At 39.6% G+C, this 27,138-nt stretch overlaps 1 protein-coding gene across 1 annotated transcript in view; it reads left to right on the top strand.

Moving 5' to 3' along the window:
• Window positions 1–27,138, top strand: part of EPHA3 (EPH receptor A3) — a 177,095-nt gene that overhangs the window by 126,752 nt on the left and 23,205 nt on the right. The window contains exons 6-13 of the mRNA XM_088051865.1: window positions 1,231–1,355; window positions 7,844–8,006; window positions 9,518–9,620; window positions 10,080–10,147; window positions 13,711–13,836; window positions 18,341–18,526; window positions 22,324–22,385; window positions 24,628–24,837. Of these exons, the coding sequence (XP_087907991.1) occupies window positions 1,231–1,355; window positions 7,844–8,006; window positions 9,518–9,620; window positions 10,080–10,147; window positions 13,711–13,836; window positions 18,341–18,526; window positions 22,324–22,385; window positions 24,628–24,837 (1,043 nt within the window). The remainder of the gene's footprint in view (window positions 1–1,230; window positions 1,356–7,843; window positions 8,007–9,517; window positions 9,621–10,079; window positions 10,148–13,710; window positions 13,837–18,340; window positions 18,527–22,323; window positions 22,386–24,627; window positions 24,838–27,138) is intronic.

Below are 27,138 nucleotides of genomic sequence, written 5' to 3'. Positions count from 1 at the left end.
TAATGAAAACATTTCTTTTTCTTTCATTTTCTTATTGTTTTTATATTTTCTTTTCCTCCTGACTATTGAAATTTATTTTACAGAAATGAAAACCCAAATGGAAAGGGCATTGGCTGAAGAATGCAAATATGTAACGGCTTAAAGTGCAGCTAGTTTTATATGAACAATAAAAGCTTCAGAGGATTCATCTGATACTAAATGGTTGAGATCAGCTCTAGAGCATTTTTATTAGGATAGCAAATGTTGAACTTATAAACAGTTTTTATGTACATGTTAAGATAAAAGGCTGTTTATTAGTAAAAGATTTTTTTTGAAATGACAGTTACAACCTTCAGTGTGTGATCTGTAAAATATAATCTGGTTAATTTTGACCAAAGCTGTGGAAGAGAAGCATTTGGAGTGGAAAGCCAACCCAAAAGAAACAAAACAAAACAAAATAATTCTAAAAAATTGCATGGCTTTCAGTAAGTCCAGGAAACCCAGACCTGGTCTTGGAACAACTTATGGATCTGGGTGGTCTAAAACTGAACCAATGTTCAGGAATCTTAAGTAATTATGATTTTTTATGTGTGTGTTTAACATTGGTATTATTCCCAAGTTGTGGGTGGTGGGTGATCCTGTGGTATGCAATCAGTTGTCGTGCCTAGCCCTGATCGATGCACATGAAAAAAATTACATTACTTTGCAGTTTAGATGTTTCTTTTTTATTAGTTTTCATTTTCAAAGAAATGTGGTGAAAGAAGTGTGTGTATGGGAGCAATTTTCATCTGTAGAATTTACCAAATGATGATGCCAAAGAGGCTGGGTTGTGCTGATGGTTATTCCCAGCCATGAGTACCAGAGCTCCTTGTTCCTAATGCATCCCAGCACCCTTTTAGCCTTTCCTATCAAAATGTTATCAGAGTTCTGCAGAGTCTGGTAATGATAAGACCTCAGCATTATAACAAACAGGTAGTGCTGCTGTTTTGCTCTGCATTTTCCTCCACTGAATGTATTTCATTGCTTACACTGCAGTAGCAGATCAAAACCATCTGCTGCTGCCTTGCCACCAGTCCTGCAGTGGAGGAGAAAACCTCAGCAGGTTTTCCACGAGGCCAGGGTGCTCGGAGGCAGGAGCTGCAGTCCAGCTGCTCCCTGATGGAATGGAAACCGCGCTCTTTGCCAAGAGCCACAGCGGAGATAAACTCGCTTTGCTTCTCTCCCTGCCCTCCTCCCCCCACCCCTCTGCAGCTCCGTCCCCCATCACAGTCATAAGGAAGGACAGGACGTCCAGGAACAGCGTGTCCCTCTCTTGGCAGGAGCCTGAGCATCCCAACGGGATCATCTTGGACTACGAGGTCAAGTACTATGAAAAGGTGGGAAGATGGAAGGGGAGGGGTTTTTCCCAGCAATGCTGTGATGAAACCATTGCATCTTGCCCGTGTTAAGGATTCAGACACGCTCAGGTCCGTTCAGGCTGCCCCCCTGGCACTGAGTGTCGGAACTGCTCGATTTTTGGTAATGGGAACATCAGGAAACACAAAGTGAAATCCCTGTGTTGTCTAGCAAGCCCGTGCCCAAGCACATCAGAACAAACACAGAGTAACACAGTCAATATGTAATTTATTTCTTATTTTCCTGACTGAAATTTTCTTGTTATGCTGTTCTGTCTTGCTGTTGGTGCCCATGCATTTAACCACTTCCCTGTGGCACAAGCATCTTTTGCATGAAAATTGTTTGGAAAATGTTGGCTGGCCTATTGGGCTGGCTTGGACTGTGAAAGTTCTTTCTTATTAATAACTGAATTTTTCATAAATTGTAAGCAAATGACTGCAAATGAAAGAAAAGCTACCTTCTGCTTTTTATTGCCATTTTCTTTTATTTACAATGGTTTATTTAGACATCCTACAGAGACCTATATTTAGGGGAAAAAAAAGTCTTTTTAATAGAATGTTTTTATGAGGTCTTGGTGGTAGAATTGAAAAGACCATAAATTGCCATGGAGATTGAGAAGTGTGGTATTAGCCATTTTTTGATAGATCTATTGAAAGTTCTATTTGATATATAGCTCCTGGAGTTAACAAACTTTGGAAAAAATGCCAGAATTCTGGTTTAACTGAGCATTTGCTAACAGTCTTCATATCTAATATTCAGGCTTATATTTCATACATACCAGAGAAGATGTAGTGATAATGTCCTCTAAGAAATGCTGTTAAAAATACTCCATGAGTATTGAATTAATCTTTAGACATTGTTTTTCATGGAGCTTTGGAGTGGGACAATGTGGTCTTGGTAGTGCATGCCTGATCTTGTGATGAAGAAAGAGGATCAGAAGGCTGGATGCTGAAAAGATTTCTCCCAAATTTATGTAATCTGATTTTGGGAAGAGTTTTTTTGGTGAGCCCTTGAACCATCAAACATCTTGGTAAAAATCTAAACATACCTTGTGCTCGTGATAATGGGAGAAAAAGAAATCATCCAAAACGTTTCAACTCAGTCCCACTTAATGGAGCAGCACCTGTGGACTTCCACATTGTTTTGGTTTTTTCTTAATTTCAATAGGGACAGGATCAATTTCAGTCATCCCCAGGAAAGCAGGGCTCCATCACATGTAACAGGGACTTGGGGTGACAAATGCCATCACTCAAACGTCCCCCTCTTCCTTCTCCTTCCCCAGCCTGACATGCTGAGCGTGGTGCCAGGTGGGATGGGATGGGATATCCGTGTTCTCAGCTGGAATCAGCTGTCCTGGCTGTGCCACCTCCCAAATCCTTGTTCACCCCCGGCCTCCTCTTTGGAAAGGTGTAAGAGGCCTTGACCCTGTAACCACTGCTCAGCAATAACAAAAATATCTCTATATTATCAAACCTGTCTGTTTTCAGTGCAATTCCCAAAGCCACAGCTAGATACTCTGAAGAAAATGAATTCTACCCCAGCCAAAACCAGCACGGGTAACTCGCTTGGGTTTTATTTGCCCCAAAGGGAGAGACTCTTTTTTTCCCTGCCATGAGCAGTCAGTTAATTTTAATTAAATCACCAATAAGTTTTATTTGTGTTGGTTTGGGATGTTTTGATCATCTTTCTACACCGAAAATGGGGTTTTCTGCTCAGGAAAATTGCCGTCCAGTGCTGTTTTATGCACAGACAGAGCACGCAGCTCCTATTCCCACCGGGTGTATCCACTCTCAGGGAGCAATTGGTTGTCATAAGACAGCTTTATAAGACAACCCACCAGTCTTAGGAGGCTGATCTTGCACATATGTTTCTCCCCTTTGAAGTCTGTGATCAAGAGTTCATATGCACCAGACAGTTTTCTTAAACCAGGGAGCCAAGTGCTTGACAATGGGAGCCAGGCCATTTAGAGCAAAAGGCTTTTAAAAAGCCAACCTTCTGGCACCAGCGTTTTTAATATGTGTTCTGCAGGCCCTTGGGGAGTCAGAAGCCTATTCCTCAGGGTTTGTGAGGGGAAAAAAAAATGTGAAAAGCAAATCTGCTGTCAGGAGGTTTGAATCTATGTATTTGTAAGCTTTGCAAATTGTAAGAGGTTCAAAAGTAGTTCTCCGATAAACTTACCTGGGGCCAGAGCAGCTCATGTGGAATACTCTCCATTCCTCCAGCAAACACTTTTGGAAGATGCTGCTTTTCAGTCTGGGATCCCTAAGCATGCTTCCTTCCCTCCTCTTCTAAAAGGAGAGGTTTCTTTTCAAACCGGTCCAGTCCATTTGATTTTCAGCTTCAGTAATCATCTTGCTGGTGCTCATCAGAAAATCCACTGCTCTTGAGTGGAAATAAACCCTTCTGAGTTAGCAAATCTGGATATTTCTCCTGACAAATCATACCTGATTGCTTATTTATGTGGAGCCATCCTTTTTCATCCTGCTTGTTTTCAGTTGACATGTCTTTTGTCATCTCTTAGAAATTAAAAATAGAGCATTAATAGAGCAATGCAGGTCAGCCCAATTCTGTCATACATCTTGTTCGTGACATTATTTTGCTAAACTGGTCTTAAAGTATTTAGGATATTACAAGAGTTTTGGAATAAAAAAATACAATGTCATGTATCCAAATTATAATATCTTGTAGTTTTTTTCTCATGGATTGTTGTCATAAAATATGTGAAATATATTCTGTTTCTCAAGGGTAGTTAATTATCCTGCTCATTTGGTTTTTTTCACCAGTTATTGGCTTTGTGTAGCTGAAAGAGCAGAGCTTTAGATGTGTTTAAAGAAATTAGTAGCTACAGCTTTAGGAAACTATTTTAATTATTTTTAATAAATCGGGATGGCCTGGGTTGGAAAGGACCTTTAAGATCATCCAGTTACAACCCCCTGCTATAGGCAGGGATAATTTCTACTATCCCAGGCTGTCCAAATGCCCATCCAGCCAGGCTTTGAACACTTCATGGCATGATGAACTGAGTGGCAGTTTTTCAGAAGCAGGGTTTGGAATAGAATTGTATTTTTTTGCAAAAAAAAAAATCAGAGCTTTATTGTGAAGCCCCAGACAATATTTATTCAAAACATTTAAAAGAAACAAAATCTTCTTTCAGAGGGAGACCATATGGAATTTTTAGGCATTTATTTTATGGTAAGGCATAACATTTTATGCTTATATAAGTTAATGATACTAGATGACACCTTAGTTTAGTTCATCCATATAATGCTGTGCTGAATTTTAAGTGTCTCAGCCGTCAAAGTGCATAAAAAACAAAGTCATGTTTTTTTCTTGCACAAGCCCTATTCTTTGTTTCCTCCTTGTCCTTGTTCACATAACCATGTCCTCATGAAGGAGTATCTTGTCATGTGAAGGTACAGAAAAAAGCCATCTCTTAAATACCACTCACAAACTATTAATTGTTTCAGCTGAAGATGTGGCTTACAATTAAATCATGTGCAGTTTATTAAGATGGAGTCCTCTGCAAACAATAAATGAAATTCAGCTGCAGGCTCACGTTGCTATAATAGATTTGCTTTTGCAATTCCTTTTTTGCATAGGAATTGTGTGATCAGTGGCTACAGGCAACACAGAACTCTGCACTTTGAGGCTGAAAATCTGCTTTATATTCAGATTCACTTTGTTGCTTTTAAACTCTTACTATTCTGGCTTTAAATGCAGGTAGGCCATGAATATTCTGCAAGACTTGTAGGAAATGTCATATCCATGAAGAGCTCACTTCTGGCAATAAGGGGAGCAGTATCAGGACTGTGGCCTCCTCCCAGAAATGTGTAGTCAGGTTTTGGCCTCACAAGTGCACATGAAGCTGATGGAAAAAATATTTTTCCTCTATAATATATGCACTTTCTGTTCTTATCTGTAAAAGGGAAAACCATTCACCCTTACTGGTACTGCCACTATCAATTTAAAATGTCTCCAAAATGTTTTCTGTAAAACAAAGTATCAAATTATAAAATGTCACTTGCAGATGAGACACTAGCAATAGTAGGATTTGCTTCCCAGCAAAGGTTGTGTCTGGTAAACTATGCAGAGGTATTCAGGAAGAAATTGCTTTGTGCATCCAAGTTCAAATTTATCCTCAGAGTGTTTGGTTAAAGTTCTGCTTGGCAAAGACTGACTCTCCTTTTTGTGTTTTCCTTCTGCTTATGGCAGCTATAGTGCTGTATCTCTGAAGTTTTGCCTTATCCCCAAGAAAGATAAACTTGGGCTTTTATGTGGTGTTGCACTGATTTGATTACTAGTAACATAAAAAATGACTTACAAAATATGTGTGTAAAAAGCTTCCCATAAACTGAGATACCATGACATCCTCCATACCATTGTTTTAAAGGTTTATTTTCCAAGTTCCAGCGTGGATTATTAACAGACAGGGCCATGACTGTATTTTCCCTTGCACATATGTATCTGCACCAGAAGGAAATGTTTGCATTTCATAAAAGCAGCCTGAAGCGAGATCAAAATGAATGTCCAGTCATAGCATACACAAAAGATGTTGTGTTTTAAAGACAAGATTATTATGCCTTTGAAATTAAAATAGTTGCCTACATCCAACTGAATGACAAGATAAGGAGAGCCTGCAAATTATAATACTAGGCCTTTGTTAGTTCAAAAATAAATAATTTTACTCAAGCCTGTCAGCTATTTAGAGTGTCTTCCTGTACATTTGCTCCCCTGAATTTAGAACAGAGAACTTTTTAGAGAAGTATTGGGAAACTCTGAGGAGGCCCAATTTTTGATTTCCTTTTTATTTTTACTGTGCAAAGAAAATGGGCCATGGTCAACATTTTTACAGTCATTCTTTGAAGCCTGGCTCCAGCTTACCCTACCTGAGGTTTGGATCCTGGATGGTAACTTTTAGGCACAGGCTTAGCTGCTTTTTCTGTTTTTTGGGGTTCTTTTTTCCTTTCTTTTTTTCCTTTCACTGTGATTTCTCATGAACATAATGTTGAATATTACGTGGAGATTCTGGCAGTTCCCCTAACTATGGTGTAAATGTTTCTGTTTCTCTGTATCAAAGACTGGCAAGAACAGGGCACTTAGGCTTCTTTAGCACCAAAGTGAACAATTTCTGATGTTCACCTACTAACCTGGAATATCCTGACTCTATTCCTGCAGACAGCAGGGCAGAGTAAACACCCTAAAACAACTCCAGTCACTTGAACTTTACACGTGGAGGTGAAATGGCCTTGGCAGCGAGTGTGTTGGGTATTTTCCAGCCCCTGTGCTCATGCCCTGGCGCTCCAGTGCTGTTGGAGTTGAAATGTCAGCCCCTCAGCAGCTAATGCAATGCCATAAAACATGATGAGAGTTAGGTGAGATTCTCTGCCCACGACGTGCGTTCGCTGGGGTTCTGCTTTCAGCCCGGCAGAATTCAATGGCTGCAGTGTTCTGCACAGGGTTCAAAGTAAAAGGACATCGCATGAAATCCCCACCACCTCCAGAACAGAGAAGTTCATGGTGGGGAACCTAAACAATTGAGATTCTCACAGTTTCCCACATGTGTGGCTGCTGGCCAAGAGGTGTTTTTTTTTTTTCCTGAGACAGTTCCAGCTGCCATATTTAGGAAGCCAAAAATGCTCTTTTGGTACAAGATGGCTTTAGTAAAATAAGCAGTACCTCAGGCTCCAAATGCATGCTTAAACGTTAAGATTATGTGCTTACAGTGGGACTGAGACATACTTTTATCAGGATTAGCTTTTTACACAGTGTGAATTGAATCCAAACCTACCAACTTACAAACCAGTCCTTCTCTTATTTTATATAAAGTACATTATGTCAGACCTAGGTGAGTGTTAAGCAGAGAGGGGTTATGAACATAGTCCAGGACTGAGTTCAGTGTGGTTTTGTCCAAATGAGGATGGACACAACTATCTCATAGTTTTTATAGCACAGTAGGAAACCAGCTGAATCTGCCTTTTTGCTGAGCTGAGGAGCCCAAGTGGGCTTTCCCTTCTGACTGTTATAAAGGTAACCACTGTCTTGTAAAATGTGAGGCAGTAAAAACTGCATCCTGCAACAGCTCTGCAGGGCCCTAAAATGTCTAAGTTGGCCTGTTACAACTTCCAGTTCAGTGCAGTAGGCAAATCTGATTTATGTTTTTTTAAATAATCTTCTAATAATTTTCTTGTTGTATTACAGACCACGGACAAAACGATGCAAAACCATTTAATAGCATGTCATAAACTCCTCATGTCTAGTGTTCCATTTACAGCACAATACCATGGCAAATCTGATGCTTTAAGATATCTTGTTAAAAGATGATTGAAAATCAATGTTTGTACAAGCATATGTCAGGCTATAAATACTCAAAAATATGCCAGTCCTCTCCAGGACGTTTGTAGTAGTTTAGTACCAACCACCAGTTTTTTTAAGGGTGTGGTTTTAATCTGATAATGTCTTTTTTCAAAAGCAGGAACAAGAGACAAGCTATACTATTTTGAGAGCCAGAGGCACCAACGTGACCATCAGTGGCCTCAAGCCTGACACCACCTATGTCTTCCAAATCCGAGCCCGAACTGCAGCTGGATATGGGACAAGCAGCCGCAAGTTTGAGTTTGAGACCAGCCCAGACTGTATGTATTTGTTCAAATGGTTTATGCTGACATCCTGCCCAGCTCCTGACTGATCTGAATGGCTGCTTTCACTCCTTTTCTAGCTGAGGAAAAGTGTCTCATAACTATTTATGATGTGTCTTTCTTGGTAGCGTTGCTGTGTGACTTTATGTTTTATCATTAAACCTGAAACAGGCTATAAAGAGTATCCCAGAACTATCACAGGTGGTGTTTTCTTCCATTCCCTACCCTGCTTCTACCTCAGGCCAGAACTGGTGCCTTGCTAGACCATGGCTCTTGCTGAGGGAGGAAGTGTGATGGAAGAACAAAGAGTAGTGTCAAGCCAAATCTTTCACCCTGATTCTGTGTATATTTGAGATAAGCAATATGTTTGATCCCCACTTCTTCCTTCTCCCACCCCAGCTCTTATTCTGAAAGGCAAACAAGCTTCATGTTTAGAAAAAAGAGTTACAAATTGCTGTTACGGTGACTTGCAACTTTGGCATTCTAGTTGAAACTAGAACTCAAGATAGGACAATTACATCAAGGAGGAAAAAAATATGTTGCAGAGGTAAAAAAAAAATTAACAGCTTAGAGGTTAATGAGTTTTCTCTGCAATGTTACCAAAAGAAGGATAAAATGAAAAAGCAGAAATGTGGAAGGAGAGAGTGGTGCACATCTCAATAATAAGCATACAAATTACACAGATATTGCTCAGAACGGCACAAGTTTGTTCCTGTGTTACCAAGTTGTCATAACTGGGTGCAGTTGTGGGTGTGTAAGAGGCAGAGATGGGAATGATGTGACCCTAGAGAGAGGCTCTCTGCCATGTGTGGGCCAGGGGTGGGAGTCCCCAGCTCAGTTTGGAGCACTGAGGAGTTTAATTCTGCTTGGGGGAGCTCAGGAGGTCTCTGCTGGAGATTGGTCCTCACACCAGAGGTCTAAAGGCATCCTGTCATTGCATAGCACTCCAAAGTTCCATGCTTAGGGAGCACAGGGAGATACACAAAACAAGGCAGAAAATAGCCCTTATTTTCCCTGTAGACATCTGTGCCTGCATGCCCTGGCTTTCCACAGTTCTTCGTGTGGATATTGTCAGGCTTGACTGGGAGACGTAGCTCCTAAAAGCACTTCCCATCGTACAGAGGGGGAAGGGAAGGTGATGATTATGGGATTTCTTGCCAAGGAAATACTCCTTTACTGAGCATGACGTAAAGGGCATACCTGACATGAATGTTTGTATTTGTGTATATGTTTATGTATTAGCATCAGTTTGCCAGCAGTCACTACAATTAGCAAGACTAAAAGTTGAGAGCAGCAGAAGCGACTTTGGTAAATTGGCAAAGATGGCTGGAGTCTTATGTTTTCTTCCCTTGTATTTATTTGATGAAAAATTAAGTCCTGGACGAAATATCTGCCAGGAGACCAAAAGCTATGTAGTGATGTCTGTCCCTTATATGCATGTAAATTCTGATGTCATCAATGAGGTGTGTGTGTGAGGTTATCTGTATGTTTTTGTGTCGACTTTGCAGCGTTCTCCATCTCCAGTGAGAACAGCCAGGTGGTGATGATTGCCATTTCAGCAGCAGTGGCCATCATTCTCCTCACAGTGGTGGTGTACATCTTGATTGGGAGGTGGGTCTGGTGTCTGATTTGCACATTTTCTCCCCTTGCCGTGTCCCAGAGGGGCCCTGATGACCATGGCACGTCGGGTGTCGTGGTGTGGCTGGTTTTTAATTCTTTGGCTGGTTTTTAATTCTTTGTCTGCTGCCCAGGAGCTCCAAACACTGCCTCACAGTCAGTAATGAGTTAGCAGCCCAAATCATGCAGCAGTTGTTAAAAAATGCTATAAACACATTCTCAGGCAATTGTAAAATTAAACTGTAGGGGTCAAAAATCAACAAATCCTCTCATTAGCCAATTTCCTCAAATTCCCTGAGAACATCACATGCCTCTATAGGGCACAGAGAATGTAAATATCATTAAACTTTCAAACAGGCATTTAATTGTGCAGGGAAAACATTCTATTCTGTTTCCACCTGCAGTTAACACATAAAATTCTCTGTATTAATTTTTTTTCTCTGTTGCTTGTAGATTCTGTGGATACAAGAAGTCTAAACATGGCACTGATGAGAAAAGGCTGCATTTTGGGAATGGCCACTGTAAGTTACTGGAGCTTTTTAATGCTTTCAGATCTGTTGAATTCATCCCCTAGGTAACTGATATTTTTCAATTAAAAAAAAAAAAAAGAGCCATACCTCGCTTAAACCAAGGTGAAATTAGGAAGAGAATTATCCTTTCTCTTGTGGGTAAGGAGATTTTCCCCAAACAATTATTCTTTGTTTCAATTTCTTTCATCTGTGTTCAGGTTAGTAATGAGCAAAACATCACTGTCTGTGCTCAAACAATGCATGTGGTTGGAATTGTGATATTGATTATGCTGTGCATCACTGAAATCCAAAGTACAGCTGCAACTTCCTCGTTATATAAAGTCTAAGAAACGTATTTTTCTTTCCCAAAGCAAAATAAAAATCAGCTAAACCTGTCTTGATGAACACTACAGCTACTGTGACAATTGTTTGCTTGGCAGAGTTCAACTACAAATAATAGTAATAACCTGGTCCTGGGTCCTCTTTGCAATGTGTGTAGCTTTGTTACACTTTTCCACAGCAGAGCTGTGTGTCCTGAAGATTGGCTCATGGGCAAAGCTCCATCCATATACCCTTTAAAACAGGAAAAGAATCGTTTTGGAGCAGGAGAAGCTGAGGGAGAAAGAAGGTGATAGCTTAATTCCTGATCAGGAATGGGAGGATTACATGGTGGTTTTGGTTTTTTTTTTTTTTACTGTACTTTGGATTTTTATATCCTTACAGGCAAAGGTAGTGCCCCCCATAAACACCAAGACCAAAAAATCCATTTTTTGTTTCCCCACATAATTCTTTGTTTGATAAGAAGCAGTAGTTCATCTTTGAAACTGTTTCAGGAGATGAGTGTCCTGCTACACCATGTAAACCATGGTTGAGCCATATATTTCTATTTCTTAGCACATTGTGACATTAATATATGTGGGGTTTTTTTGCACACAATATTGGCACTCTACTATTTGCAAGAAAGGAGCTGCTGGTACCATAATCAGGTGCCCCCTGCCAAAATATAAGTGAATTAACATTTTAATGAGGGATTTACCTGCACTAGATGGAAATTAGAGCTGCTTCCCAATCCTCATGACAATGGAATAACTGTTCTCCGACTGTTCAAATTATTATTCTTTTAAGTTTCCTGCCCTTCCTTATCTCCAGAGAGCCAAGAGCATGAATATCCATGATTTCTGTCTCCTTCCCCAGCACTGCCAGGGGATACACAAGCTGCAGCCCAACAACTGCTAAACAACTATTCTCAAAAAAATCTCTACAGTTACATGTGGCCCATAGAATTAATGCTTCATCATCCAAATTTAATGAGGTTATAAAATAAAAGCAGCCAGTAAAATAAGTGTCACAGACAAATAACAGGTCAGAATTTGCTCTCCTTACTCCCACACAATGGAAAGTTGCAATCACCATTCTTAAACATGTCAGTGCTGTTAAATTCCTGTGGATTAAATTGCTTTTAATTTGGCTTTAGATATTTATGTACTGTTTTCTGAGTAGTGCCATGCTGATTCACTATGCAGTAAGACCAGAGCCAATCATGGGCCTGGTATGTGTGTCAGAAGTTCTTGAAAATCATTTATTTTAGATTTTGCAGATACTTATCTGTTAGAATTTGTAAGTATGTACGTGCGTGGCTGTTGAAACTTTTAATCTACCAAGCTACAGTCTTTCCCAAAGAGTAAGCAAATCTCTCCTATGAACTAAAAAGGGACAAAGTAACTTTCCTGGCTGTCGTAAACTTTCAGCATCTTAAATACAGCAGCTGGTTTATTTCAGTCAGTTTACTCTGAATTACTTTTAAAAAGGCTCCAGCCATGAACTATTCCCTGCAGCCTTATTACAAATCCTATAATATTACTTCAAAGGAACAAAAATGTTTCACCTCCTCAGATCCTCTCCCTTTGCCTTCTCTGGCTGGGCCTTTTTATTTTTTTGCTACCTTTAGGGCAATTTGTGCTGTTAAAATAAAAATGTAAATTATTATGTTTGCACAGAATGAGCTGTAAAGTAGTGCAGCTTAACACATGTGCACGTGTTTATTATCTGTATTTCATGACAGAACCCAGTTACTGCCCAGGCTGCCCTTAATTATTGGTGTGAAGGGATTATTCTCCTTGCAGCCACCATCACCTGATCTTGGGAACCTCTGGGGTCAGCATTAAAAATCCCAAGCCAAAAACCCCACAGTGCAGAAGCTTTTAATTGTTACTTTTACTGGGGATGTGAGGGGGCCTGTAATGTACATTCAGCATGGAGGGGAAGGAGCATTTACAAGATTTTTAACCAAGAGCAATATACAGCCAATTACTTTTTGTTTTACTTGCAGGTAATTCTGTAATCATCAGGCTCTTGAAGGAAACACAGTCGGCTTTTAATGCCGTGCACACGCAGCCCTTGTGTTGAGAGCATGGCTCTTACTTTGCATTGTTTTCAAGGCAATTAGCTTGGGAGCTCAGTTCCATCATTTTTTTTGTCAGTTCTGAGGCCAATAAATCCCTGTAAATTTTTTTTTTTTTCTTTTTTTACATACTCTTTGCATTGTTTGATAAAACAATTCCTTGCTCTCATGGTCCAAAGGTATTTTTTTCCCATCTGTGCAAGCCCAGCAAAAAAAGGTTTAACTATTTTAGCAGTGAAAAAATTGCTGCAGTATAATAATGCTAAGCTGGAAAGGATATTCCTGAGTGGGTTAAAGCAGTGTTTGTTGAAGGAGTTAATATCTTTTACAAGACCAACTGGTACCGTTAGGGAAAGCTGGAATAAATGTCTGGGAATGTAGGGTTTGTGTCAGAAGCAGAAAACTTCAAGCTGGGTATTTCACTTTTTGTTAATAAAATATATTCCTGTTATAAAATGAATACAACAGGGGCAGGCACAGAAGGTACTGGGTGCAAACACAAGCACGGCTTTGAGCTGGAGAGGGGGAATGAGGCTGTGCTTTGCTTTCAGCATTTTTGTTGGAGGAACAGGTTGGGATTGATCTCTTCCAGCAATCCCTAGCCAGGAAATTCTAGAGGGGGCTAAAATAATAACATGAATGTATGGGGAACAAAGCTCTAGAGCCAGCCTTTATTCAGAACAATTATCTGCCATCCTTGCATGTTCTGGCAGAGGGATTGAGGCAGGGGTGCATTTTTTCATGTATAAGTTTCTTATTACGCATCTTGTTGATGGACTTAGGGGAACAAAAACCAAAACCTGGAGTTAATCTGATTTCTTAATATATTCCTAAGAATTTTTCAGGTTGACTGTAGCAACACATGTTGTTCCTTGCCCCTTTGCTTTTACTTTGGAAGGGTCAATATAAGGCAGCATCGAAATGTAGCAGCCTGGGAGGGGTGAGTGGTATTTTAATATTGGAAAAGCAGATATTTGGAATGGATTGTCACACTTCTGTGCAGTACATTAATGTCAGGTTTCACTCTGTACAAAGATTCTGAAGACCCACAGAAACTAGATTTGAAGAATACCTTTTCCATCTATTGATTTGGTTTCTGTGGTTTCGTGAACTTTCTTTAGAAGGATTACTCAAGTCTAGGTAACTTTTTCTCTCTGAATTTGTTTTTACACAGTGAAGCTCCCGGGTCTGAGAACTTATGTAGATCCACACACGTATGAGGATCCCAACCAAGCTGTGCATGAATTTGCCAAGGAACTGGATGCTTCCAATATATCCATTGATAAAGTAGTTGGAGCAGGTAATGACCACCAGATATCTTGAACTAAAGATAGCTTTTTGCTGTGTACATGCTGTTTTATATCTTCGGGTTCATGGTTGCAGCTGGAAAGAAAATGTTCTAGAAAGTCTTCAAAGTAGTAGGTCACATTTACGGCTGATTTCAGTGCAAAGTTAAGGGTACACAATTTTATATTTTTTTTTTTTCTCTCAAAGAAAGGAGGCAGCAAGACAGCTTTTCAAAGGACACCAAGCTCATACTTGAGTGCACCACTGTTGGAAGGGAAAAGACCATTCAGCCTCACTTCTGTGTTTCTCTTTGAGATCTGTCAGCACAGCACAGAAAATGTTATCAACTGTGAAGATGTTTTCTTTTTTTTTTTTCCTTTTTCCCCATAAAAGGACTCTTGACTATTATGCCTTGAGTGAAACCACAAACTCATTTCATACCAGTCACCACGCATCCATCAGGCTGCAGTGACCTCCGGTTGTTGGATTGATTTTGGTCACTGCTTTGGATTTGAATTATTGATTTAGGAGGAAAGGCTTGTCTGCCCAATAACTGATTGTCTGAGCCACAAAGATGCCAGAGATTGTTGGATTTAAGGAAACAAGCTGCTGAAATGATCAGACTTTGTAACAGAGGAGCCAGATTACATCAATTCTCATTACACTGAATGTTGCAGTGCAGCAGGTAGCTCCTGGTAGAATGTGTGCTTCCTTCTAGGAGTGAAGTGGCAGATTGTCTCATTGAGCCACAAGATCATGGAGTGTTACCTTTCCTCCTATATTAAAGCATTTATGAGGAGTACTATTGATTTTTAATCCATTGAAAAATACCTTTTCCTTTATTATTGATTTTTTTTTTGCTTCTCTCTAAGTATACATGGGATGTGAGAGACAGACTCTGAGTGCACAGCAAAAGATTTTCAGCTGGAAAAAGTGTAGAACCCAAGGTACTGTACTCAGTGCATCTCCTGAACCACCTAGTGAAAAAAGGGAACAGTTTTCATCCTCTCCTACTGAAGCTACTCAACTGTTCTGAGTTTGAAGTTATTTTATGGAGAAGGGCAGAATCCACGTTCCTTGCTGGTTTTAATTCTGCCCCACAAGAGTGCACTGTTCTCCAGTCAAGGCAGCAAAGCATAGCTGACTGCAGATAACAGGGAATTTGTGTGGGGATGGGGAAGGAGGAATACTCTGAATTTAAGTCCAGGAGCTGTGTGTTTCCTTGCAAGACTTTCAGGAGCCTCACAAATGCAAGCTTTCTCAATTTGGGCTGTATGCAATAATATGAATCCAGAAAAGGAGTTCCTAAGGATCAAGCTTGGTAGTTCTGACCTATTTTTAGTCAAGATATATAGTAGAGTAAGAAATAAACCAAAATATGTCAAATGTGGCCTCTGAAAACAGAGGAACAAATTTTGAGAGGCTCCAAAAAAGGACCATGTCCTAAAGGGGTCAGGTGTTTTAAAAGTCTCTCTGCTCCACTGCAGTGAGAATCAGGGGTTACTCTGTGTTGGAAGGGACCCCCAAGGATTGTGGAGTCCAGCTCTTGAGTGAATGGCCCCCATGGGGACTGAACCTGGACCTTGGCATTGCCACCATTACCCTGCTCAAACCAACTGAGCTAAGTGGCAGAGGGTTCCTGCAAGCTTTTAACATTAAAACCTGCACCCAAACTATAGTAACACCTTTTTTTGGGGCACCATAACTCAATTCACATAGTCAGGAGTGCATAAGGCATTACAGTTAACATTTCCTCTTGGCAGCTGCTTGAGATGCCAACAGGAAGAGCCAGGAAGGGAAGAACAGATGAAAATCAGGCCACGGAGTGCTGGGAGCTTCCAAAATGCGTTTGTGGCCTCACTTTACACTGCTATCACCCTCAGCACGTGGTAGCTTTTACATTCAGAGTGCCTCTGAGGCAACTTCTTCAGGAACACTTCTCCCCAAAACCAGAAAGGCATTTCCTGCCTCTTAATGAGTCAATGACTTGTCTGAGTGAATGACTTGGTCTCTTCCTGCCCTTGTCCTTTGCAAGGCAAGTGTGAATGAAATTGTAAAGAAAAAGGACAGGGGTTTGAGAAGAAGGGGTTCATTTAACTGCCCTCAAGTGTGACGTAAGTAACGAGACCTTCTAGTCAGGCAAGGAGTCTCGACATTCTGAAGTGCTCCAAGCAGTTTTTCACAGAAGTCTCAGAGAAGAGAGGGCTTTCAGAGCTTACACAGCTTTGAAAAACATACACAAATGCAATAAGGAAATATTCTTATCCAAAAGAACCTCAAGAAAAACACAAGGGGTTTTAGTGGGAGGCTAAGCATAAGAAAATTGAGGTCAGAAGCCACTTTCTCAGATTTTTCTTTGCAGTAATTTTTTTCTTTTAGAATAACTCACTTATTTTTATGGATTCAGTTCAACAAACCACTTCACAAGTTTAAATCCAACTGGGCAATAGGAGAATACTACAGAAAGTACCTTCTTGATATGGGGTAGATTTAACTATGTGCTTTGCCAGACAAGAAAGCAAGTGTTTGCTTTTCTTCTGAAGTTGAAATAAACTTGTAGCACAACATCTTGTTGATCCAATTATTCACAAAATTCAGGGGCTGCCTGGCTATGAACTTACTGTGGAGGTTTGCAGGGTCCCAGTGAAGGCAAGAACGTTGCTGATGTTCCCAAGGTTTATGAAACATTGAGCTTTGGTGCCTCTCCGAATCAGAGGGAGATTTGGTTTAATCTCCTCACAGATTTAAAATGCAGCAAAGTGAAGGGAGTAGCTGATTTCACAGAATCCTCGTTTACTGTTCCCCTAAGTGCAGCAAACTCCATTCCCTGGTGTACTAAATAGCCTATTTAAAAAGAAATTGGGCTATCCTGAAGAGAGATCTTTGTGCCCTGAACAGCCCTCCTGAATAATATCTATCCATTTTCCACATGTAAATAGGCACACCAGTCTGCAGGGCAGGTTATACAGTCTTTATGTGTGTGGCATAATTAAACACTTCAGGAAGGCTTTGTATGGAAAGCCATCATCCTCATTTCTTAGAGCCAGGTTTTCCACTCAAACACAAGCCCTTGTTCCTCCTAAACAGTGTCTGGTGGGACCCAGTCCATTTCTTACTGGGATCATTTAGTAATAATTTGCAGGAAAAATTGTAGTGTAACTGCATGGGTCACTATGGGTGCTGACCAGATAGATATACTCAGCATCCATGCTGCCCTGGATATAAAAAAATCATAGGTTAATGTAGCTGGGCTGCCTGGGGAGCTCTTTCCAATTAGATCATTTTCCAAGAAAGTAAACCAGCTTTATATCCACAGACAGCAGCAAACTTCATTGCTAGAAAGAGCCCATCTTTTATTCTCCTGCAGCATCTGCTGGCCTTGAGGTACTTTCAGAATCTGATTAATCACTCAAGTTCTGGATTGTTCAGCCATGCCTAAATGGGGCTGTGTTGATGGACATTACCCATAACCTCTTCCTTCCCAGAAGTTAAACAAATATCAGATACACGATTCCAGCTTTAAAATGAAGGATTGATTGCTGGGCTGCTGGCTGAAATCATAGCTAAAGTCTCCATTGACAGTAACTGTAAAATAGTTCTAAGAGCTTAGCTTGTTATAACTTTTTGGACCATTAAAACACCAAGAAAATGGAGCTGGAAGCTGCATGCTACAAGATTTATTTCAAGCAGTTTTTTTTACCCCTTCCCTCTGTTTTCAAGATGTGCTTTGGTCTTCTTATTTTGTGGTGCTCTGACAGTGTTGGGTTGGTTGGTGTCTGAGCTCCTGCTAAAGTATAATGGTCATTTGGGCTTGCAGAACTTGATTGCTTTTAATTAGGTCTGAAAAGAGCTCAACTCCCATTAGTTACTAGTAATAGCTTTTAAAATTTGTTTTCTGAGCTGCTGCCTGTCTTGGCAGCCTGAAATACAAACCATGTTAGAATCAAAGGATGTGATGTCAGTGCTTTTTAGCAATATGTATGTACATAAAGATACATCTTCCTTTTAGTGGTTATTACCTTGAGAGTACAGTTCTCTGCCTAGAGGATGAAGCAGCTGGTGATAAGATACCGTGATATTAATTTCTGTGTTGTTGACTCAAATCTACCTGGGTTAGCAACAGAGAAAGATCATTGCCCTACCACATCTTTATTCAGGCCTTTTTTGATTAACTTGGCTGTCAAAAAAAAAAAAAAAAATTCCAAATAAAAAGCTGAAAAGGGGCTTTGAAATCAGCTGCTGCTCAAATGGTAACATTGAAATTTCCTTATGTGATTTGTGTAAAAATTAGTTAACTGAAAAAAATTTTCAAGTGATGTGTCTTCTTCCAACAGTTTTCTACATATTTAATATTTCCTCTTTTGAATGCTAAAAGAGTTTTCCTTGTACTCTGCTCTTTCATATTGCAAAAGGATAAATCAGTGTATATCACATTCCAGAGGCTGATTCTTTTTTCTTGAATCCATACAAAATAACCACATTTCAGCTTTTGTCACTTTTTCCACTCTCTTTTTCAGGAGAATTTGGGGAAGTGTGCAGTGGGCGCCTGAAGCTGCCTTCTAAAAAGGAAATTTCAGTGGCCATCAAAACGCTGAAAGTTGGCTACACAGAAAAGCAGAGGAGGGACTTCCTGGGAGAAGCCAGCATCATGGGCCAGTTTGACCACCCCAACATCATCCGACTGGAGGGAGTCGTCACTAAAAGTAAGAAGTGACGTGGAAAGTGTCCTGGAGGTGCCTTCCAGCCTGGATAATTCTCTGATTTTCTGATCAATCAAAGGAGAGCACAAGTGAATTATGAATGAAGTCACCCAGGTTTATGCTCTGCAAAAAGCTCAATAATAAATTGACAGGTTTAATAAACTCCAGAGTTACAAATTGCTCCAAAAGAGCCAAGAGGCACTGGGTCCTGAAGTCCTGGAGCCTGATGAGCTGAGGCTTCCCAATTGCACTGAATTGTGCTGTGTTCTGCTTTCAGCTAAATCATTAGCTCATTAGCACTAATTAATGAACAGCCTACCTGGTTCAACAACCGGTTCTAGTGAATTATTAAATAAGGCCAAACTTTTTTCCTGGGTGGTTTTCATGCAGGGGAAATATTCCATGGGATGTTCAATATGTACCAGCACGAGGCATTTTAAAGCTCCAAAACTCCAGAATTCAAACATCTTGGTGAAAATCTCAGAGAAGAAGTCTTGAGGATTTAATCTGTCAGTAGTAAAATTAATTTTATCTCTGTCCTTATATATATATACTTACTTAAATGCCTTTTCTAAATCTGCCTTTGGTTGCTTTTGTTATGGGTTTGGTTGGGGTTTGTTTTTTTTTGTTGGTTTTTTGTTTTGTTTTTTTTTAATTTTTATTTTTGTTAAAGCATATTCTTGGTCTTTATGATAAAAAAACACCTTCTCTTTTTGAGACAAAAAAATTTAACTGAAACTTCTATGTCCATGTTGTAACTTCCTGGAAAAGTAATGTATTTCAACAACCCTCTTCAGCCACATTTTCTGTGTTCCCTCTGCAGAATGAAGTGATACATTTAGTGATCAAATTTATCTACTTACATTAGTTATTAAGTGGGAGATGAATAGGATTTTATAAGAGGCAATCTTAAAAAAAAAAATAAAAAATTGAGTGTTCTTAGATTTTCCAGGGAAACAGAAAAAATTTGCAGGATATTTCCTTGTTTATCCTAGGGGACCCTACTAGCAAAGCAGCTCTTTGCCATTTCAGTGATCAGCTTGGAATTTGCTGAGGATGTTCCTAGTTTAATTGGATAGAAACATACCAAATACTTTGGTTTTAAGTAGATGGTTTTATTAGTTTTAAGAAAATTTTAGTTTTTAATTGTGTGCTTCAAAGTTTCACAGGGATGGGTATGAAAAAATGTCATAGCATACTGCTGAAAAGTATAAGAAATTAAAACCCCACCAGAATATGTCTAAAAGTCACTAGTGAAAGGTATGTAAAACACTGTATGTTATAAAGAGCCATAATTATAATAATAATAATGCCTTCTCTATGTGTGATTCATGAAAGTCTATTTTACTGATTTCAATAACAAAGAAATTACTGTTTATCTTAGGTCTCACAGTCCTATTAGGAAAGGTCTGCCTGCATAAATTGAGGTTTATCTCCTGCTTTGTAGTGACACACATTTTGTACAGTCAGAATAAGATTTGCAGTCACAAAATCACTTGAAATGCCAGCATCAATCTGCACACAGCTGAGCTAAAAATCTATCTTGTTACATTTTGTATTCCTGGAGCACTTGAGACAATAATTTAACTGCTGTACATGCAGGAATTTGTTCGTTGCTCTTGAATGTGCATTACTAATTCTCTCTTTATTCTGTGTAAGTGACTTTTAGTGAGTTTGCTACTCAGGTGTATTCACAGCACTGCTCTGGGGGGCTGGGGGAGGAGGTCAGGAGTGCCAGCTGCCCATCACATCTATGTGTGAGAGAGAAAATCTGAATATTCCCAGCTGAAAACAATAAAACTTCAAGGGTACAGCACCCTCTCCAGATACCTCCAGTACAGGAGTTAAGAAATCTGCTCTGGAGCTATTTGTCTCCATTTTACTAGGCAAAAAGTAAGTGTAATAATAAATATTTGTTTTATTAAACATTCTGCAGGGTGATAGCAGGACAAGAAGCTTGTGGGTTTGGGTTTTTTTTTTGTTTTTTTAGCAAATCAATTACCACATCAGGCTTCCAGCCTTGCCCCCAGTGCAGAATTGTTCCTCTGCTCCTCGTGGGTTTCTGTCCTGCATTTCCCAGCTGCTGCCCTGCACTCCTGGGCACACCATAGGCAGCAGTCTCAATAGCCAGCACACATGTTCTGCTTAGTTTAATAATAATTTACAGCAATTTGTAGCCTGCTATTATAATAAACCTGGGCAACGCTGTTGACACAACTTGTTATCATTTATAAACGGCTGTGCTTTGATAAATGGATGCAGAGGGCTCTTTTAAAACTTCAGAGCATGTGCTTCTTATTATGGGCACATTTCCAGCTGATTGAGAGTGAAACCCTGCACTCAAGGCTTGTGGAGTGTGGGTGAGCAAGGCAGGAAGATGCTCCTGTAAGAATTTGGAAGACATATTTCTTACTGTAAATTTAAGTTCTGATAAAGTCTCGTAAAATTGCCTGAGTTTGTACAGAAACCAGGCACCTGTCTCCTGGCTTCAAAGTGCATGGCAAAGTAAACTGATTTATCACAGAAAGTTTTGGATAGCCCTGTACTGGAAAGGTCCAGCAGAATCTTGTGTGTGTTACCAGAAATCCCTTTGAATTCATGTTAAACACAGAGGGAAAGTTAAGTATTTTTTCTGCAGGTATTTCTGGCTAGCCAGACTAAGTATAAATAGATTTTTTGCTTGAGCTTTTACACTGTTAGATCTCATATATCATCTCTTATATCATTCAAGATTAATATTTTGCATACAGTATTTCCTACTGGTGAATGGATGACAGTCAATTACTCATTAGTGTGACTCCCACAGTGTAACACACCATATGTACCACAGAAAGAAGACATTTGAAGCCATTAATTCATAATATTCTTCTTGTATTAAACTCATTCTTTGAAATTACTATTTCTCCCCTAAGACTTCTATTTGGTAGAAGCTGTATTTTTTGAAAAGCAAACAGAAAAAAAGTTGCTATTACTATTGACTTGGCTTTTTTAATGGCTTTCTTGTTTTTAATTAAGTTGGGTACCTTTTTCAAGCCTCATGCTGTTCAAGTTTAAAAGCTAAACCTCCACCATGCCCACTGTACAATATGTAGGCCTTCCTCCTCCTTTTATGGTCAGATGCCTTCCTGTATTTTATGTGCAATAGTAATTCATCTCCTTAAATAGCTTCATGCTCTTACCCACCTTTCTCTCTACCACAAAGAGAAAATAAGCAAAGCTTTAGTAAATATTATGGAATAATAAAATCCATGTGATGGTAAAATATTAGCAGGGCAATGACCATGGTCTGAAAACTTCCCCCTCATCACATTAATTTTTGCATTAGTTTCTCTCCAGCACATCAGAGCTGCATATAAAATCTTGGTTGTGTCACAAAATTCCCTAGGGTGGAGGGAATGGTTTCAAAAACTGGTCTGGATGAGTTTTGGAGAATATTAAAGGCTTTTCAAGGGCTGTTTCCTCAGAGTTTGCCATTGCCCTGTGGATGCAGCATGCTCAGGTCCCGGCTGTGTCCAAGTTTGTGCTGTCAGGGATCCCACCACAGAGGGAAGGAGTGCCTGGAAGGAGGGAATGCCCATCTTACAGCTCTGCTTCTCTTTCCAGTGTCCTGTATTTTATTGTGCACTTTCCTTTCCATCTTTATCTGCACCCAGCTTCTGTTTGCCCACACAGCTTTTGCTTCCTTTCCAAATGTAAAAATGATCCTTGGGGTTAGGAAGATTTGGACACATTCCTTGGGCTTGCTGGTTGTATTCCAATGTGTGTCTTTGAGTAGCCTGACCCCTCTGCTCTATTTTCAGGTAAACCAGTCATGATTGTTACTGAATATATGGAAAATGGTTCCTTGGACAGCTTCCTACGAGTAAGTGCAACAGGAAATTAATGAGGCAGAAGTTGCTCTTGTTCTGGACTTGTTATGGGTTTACTGCCACTCTGCACTGATTCATCCTCAGCTCTTGTTGCTTGGTATTTCTTTATTTTCATTTGGGTTTGTGAGCATCATGATGTGCTCAGAAAGGCACGTAGGGATCTGGCTGGTCCATTTGCAGTAAGCATTATTCCAAAATTAAGACAATTTTGGTTGCATTAATATGTCACATCTATTAAAAATGAACAAAACAAAACATTCTGGCACACAAAAATGAGAACTGTTTTCCTGGAAGCAGAAGTATGACTGTAATGCAGTTTTTCTTATTGGTTGGCAGCCTCTATGTCTAAGCAAGAGATTTTCAAAATGAATGGATGTGTGGAAATTTTATCAGTAACGAAAAGTTGACTGAATATCCCCATACCTGAGGATGTTAGAAACGTTTAGCTAGCAAAGTTTACTGGACTGTTTTCTTTTTCCAGCCTTAGACATACTAATGCTGTGGCTGATTTATCTTTGTTTTCTGTCAGAGTTGGTAGTGAGCCTAAAAAAATTCGAACGCTCCCTGTGTCACCAAGATTTACTTGTGGCAAAACAAGAAGTGTAGGAGAAATGAAATCCCATCTGAGGGGAAACACTGGTTTAATTTTAATTTGTTAGGGCAAACTCAGCTTTGGCTGGGAGACTGCTTTGGTTCTGCCACGGTTGAATGACATTATCCCCCAAATTCATAACATTGAACTAGACATTTAACCCCAAAAGGGGATAGATTGTCAACCTTAGTTTCACTATGTACTATATATGTTATGGTGTCCACTGGAGCATGTAAAATACATATAAATAATGTGTCAGTATAGCTGAATGAAATATCTCTGTACTGAACTATATATATTTTGTTTAGGCTTGAAATCCTCAAAGAGAGCCATGAGGAAAGGAGAATAATTTCTGACTGCCCAGAACAGTTGTTCAGCTTGTTCTTTCATTTTAGTGTGATTTTTATTATTTTTTTTTTACTACTCTTGTGTGGAAACATAGATAAGAACCTTGTGACTCATTAATATCACAGGCCACTCAGGCCATGTAACCCTTTTTATAAATGCCTTTTGAAACCACTTAGTTTGCTTTCCCCATTGCCATTGAAAGGCTCTCTGAGCATCTGATTCTGTTCATGCTTAGAAACCTTCTGGTTTTTAGTTAAATCTTTTCCAGAGTCTATATAAAATTCTCTTCTGTTGGCTCTGATAAAAAAAGGGACAGACAACTGCTAAGAAACTTTTAAAATAATTAATTTCTTTATGAAGGGGAACTCTGAGAGACTTTTTAAGCATCCACTGTGTCACATATTTGTCTAATGTTTACAGGGCTAATACCACCCCCAAGCAGAGTAATCAGAAATGAAAAATGGATGCAATCAGTCTGGCAGACTGATTCATGTCAGATCACCTCACGTGGCAGAGCCAGCTTCCCTGCATTTAATAAAATTCCAGAAGTAGCAGCACAAGGAGCTGGAGAGCTGCCCATAAGGATACATTTACAGCACTGGGGAATTCATCTGAGAGCTGCACTACAACAAATACTGTCCTATTGTCTATATATCCATATAGCAATATCAAAAGTAGATGTTAAACAGGATTCGTGAGAGTTGGGGGATTTAAATTATGCCCAGAAGCAGATGATGAGAAATATATCCAACTAATGGTTTCTAGGCTAAGTCATAATGTGTCTCAGTAATTTTTGTGATCCTGAAGTTGAGAGAAATTTTAAGGAATGAGTTTTAAAGTAACGGAATTTGAAAGCTGCTGACTCGGATCAGCATTTGCCTTTGTTAAATCAATTTCTTGTGTAATAGAAAACTTTCATTAGGCCATTGGGGAAGGCTTGGATTTTCACTAAAAAATCCTGTGGCCTTTCAGGGAAGTTGGACATCTGTTTCTCTAATGTTCTGACGCTCCAGTCTCAGGAGCACACACAACTTAGATTTATGTGCTGCTTTCACACGTGTCCCATCTAGGAAATTAAAACTCTGATGACAGCAAGAAGGGGAAAAACTAATTTTTATTTGAATTGCAAATCTGTCCCCTTCCCTCAGCTGACTGGGAGATCAACATGTGGCATTCAAATCACAGCACTTGACTCACAAGCTCCTCATTTGAAGAGCTTCCAGGGTACTTACCAAAAAATCTGTGCGAGGAGGAACGCGAGCAGTCCCTGAAATGACATTTCCAATGTTTTGCAGAAGCATGATGCTCAGTTCACAGTCATCCAGCTGGTGGGCATGCTTCGAGGGATCGCCTCTGGCATGAAATACCTGTCGGATATGGGTTACGTCCATCGGGATTTAGCCGCCCGGAACATCCTCATCAACAGCAACCTGGTGTGCAAAGTCTCGGATTTTGGTCTCTCCCGTGTACTGGAGGATGACCCAGAAGCTGCTTACACCACAAGGGTGAGCTCCTGTGTTCCTTTACCCATTTAAAATTCTGGTTGGTTGTGACAAAGACGGAAATCTGATGGAAACCTGAAACCCGAGGCTGTGTGGCAGAGGGCAGTCAGTCTTGTATGGCCAGAGATACTCAATAAACCAGAAGCTCATCACAGTTATTTTTAAATCCGTGTCTCAGAGAAAATAGAAAATGTGCATACAAAAAGTATGGTTTGTGTTGGTAGATTCCTTAGACTATACAAAATTCTTGGCTCGGTCTCCTTCTTCTGGATCTGTAAAAGAGTGAATATCACAATTAAGGCCCGAGTTGTTTTGGCACACAATAATTTAAGATCTCAAGTCTTGAGGAGTCTTAGTTACACTGCTGAGTAAAAAAAATCCTTCCCATCAAATTTTTGTGTGCTTTCTGGCATGATAGGACATACGCCTGACTGGAGCATACTGCTATCACTGTTCTCAAGGGTGTATCATTCATACCTGCTCTTGTACCTCTAACTGAGTGAAAACTTGAGTAAAACAAAAAAAATGCACATCTGATTATCACCCTGAATCACGCTTCCATTTTTTTGTGGAAGCCTTTAGCTTTCTGAATATATGTGTATTACACTTGGATATCTGGTTGCTCATTTTGATGCTATTTAAAGTGGATTTTGTTAACTTTTTATAAAGTGACATTAACATCCAGTATCTTAGTCAAGTGTAATTTGCATTTCTCACAGTAATCACCTCATCTTCACTGTACAAACCAGATTACAGTGTATCAGCATAACCTTTATGTGGGTTTCCTTCATTCCTGAACACTGACAGGAGCAATCAATAACTTTAGTAGTCTGCATGATGCCTTCTTCATGATTGAAATAAAATAACATGTGAGAAATGAGTAAAGAAATGACAGTTTTCTTACACATTATATACACATACATTAATAGACAATCATTTATCAATCATACCTTGAAAACTTACCAGGCATAAAGACTCTATTCTTTCCTTGACCTTTCGGTGTTTTCTTTGCCCTCTGATAAACTTTTTCATGGAGTTAGAAATATGCAATATATACCACTTTAGAAAACTGTGTGCAGAGAGCTGTCATGGTTAATATAAAGAGTCATTAGCAGGAGAAAGCAGTTTTAATTCTCAGTAGTGTTACAGCATTAATAAATAAATATTCCTGGAATGCAAGAGTTCCTCAATAGAAAATGGTCTGTTGTCCAGCCAGGAGTGTATTGCTGTGTCAGATACTTATTTGCTCTCTTAAAATCAAGCTGAAAATGAAGCTTTGGATGAAGTGTCAGATCAGTGATGTCTCTGTGGGTGGCTTGGATGAGTCAGGGTGCACAGGGTGTGAGTGTTTTCAGCCAGTGCTCCGTGTGAATTTCCTCTTCTTCTCCTCCTGCCACCTATTTTCTGAGTCTACCTGCCTATTTGCAATTAGATAGTGAAATCAGATGGAAAGAAACTGTTTTGTAAAGTGTAATCATCTGTGTTGAGTAAACTCCATCTGGCATTTATGGTGTGTGTGCAAACTGCTGCAGGAAGATGCTCAGATAATTAAAACCTTCAAATACGACTTAGGACAGAATCTAATTTTTTTTTCAAGAGTTGTTGCTCTGAATATACCTGTGCCACATGTTGGATCTGAGAGAAGAACAAGGATATTTGATATTCATCTCTTTTGCTCACGTTTCCTTTGAAGTGAGCCTTATGTAGATGTCAAGGGAGTGTTTCCAGGTGGGATGTTTGATCCCCAGCTGAAAAAATTGGGGACCACAGACGTGAAACAGAGCTTCACTTCACTGGCAGAGAGATGAACAGCTCATGTTCCTGCTGCTTGGATATTTCACAGAACACAGGACCATTTCCTAGGCTTAGCACATTTTGTAACCACTAATTATAGGACAAAGCCAAGACACAAATAGTGCCGCTTTTTAAAAATAATGGCATCATCTCAAACTATTCCATGCTTTATAATGGCATTTCCCAAACTATTTCATGTCTTTAAAACTAAAGGATGGCAGTAAGATATTTAAAAAACAAAAACAAACAAACAAACAAAAAAATCTCAATTATGACTAAAATTTCAAACATTCTGGAGTTTATATTATACTGATGTCCTCCTGTCCTCTGTCTCTTCCTACTCCCTGGTGTCCATTTAGTATCTGTGGTACTAGGTAAATTTATATATAGAGTTAGCTGCAAAGATGGGTGCTTTATCTATTTAGGCTCCTTATCTACCCCTATTTTCCACCTGTAAATGTCAAAGCCTGAAAATGGTTCCACTGCTTTAATTCATAATTGCAAGTCAGG

Source organism: Pseudopodoces humilis, chromosome 2 (assembly GCF_049639895.1).
Source record: "Pseudopodoces humilis isolate 2021_Gansu_Grassland_sample_001 chromosome 2, ASM4963989v1, whole genome shotgun sequence".
In the NCBI taxonomy this organism is placed as follows: domain Eukaryota; kingdom Metazoa; phylum Chordata; class Aves; order Passeriformes; family Paridae; genus Pseudopodoces; species Pseudopodoces humilis.
The sequence above is the reverse complement of the archived record's forward strand: the minus strand, read 5'-3'. Positions and strand labels throughout refer to the sequence as shown.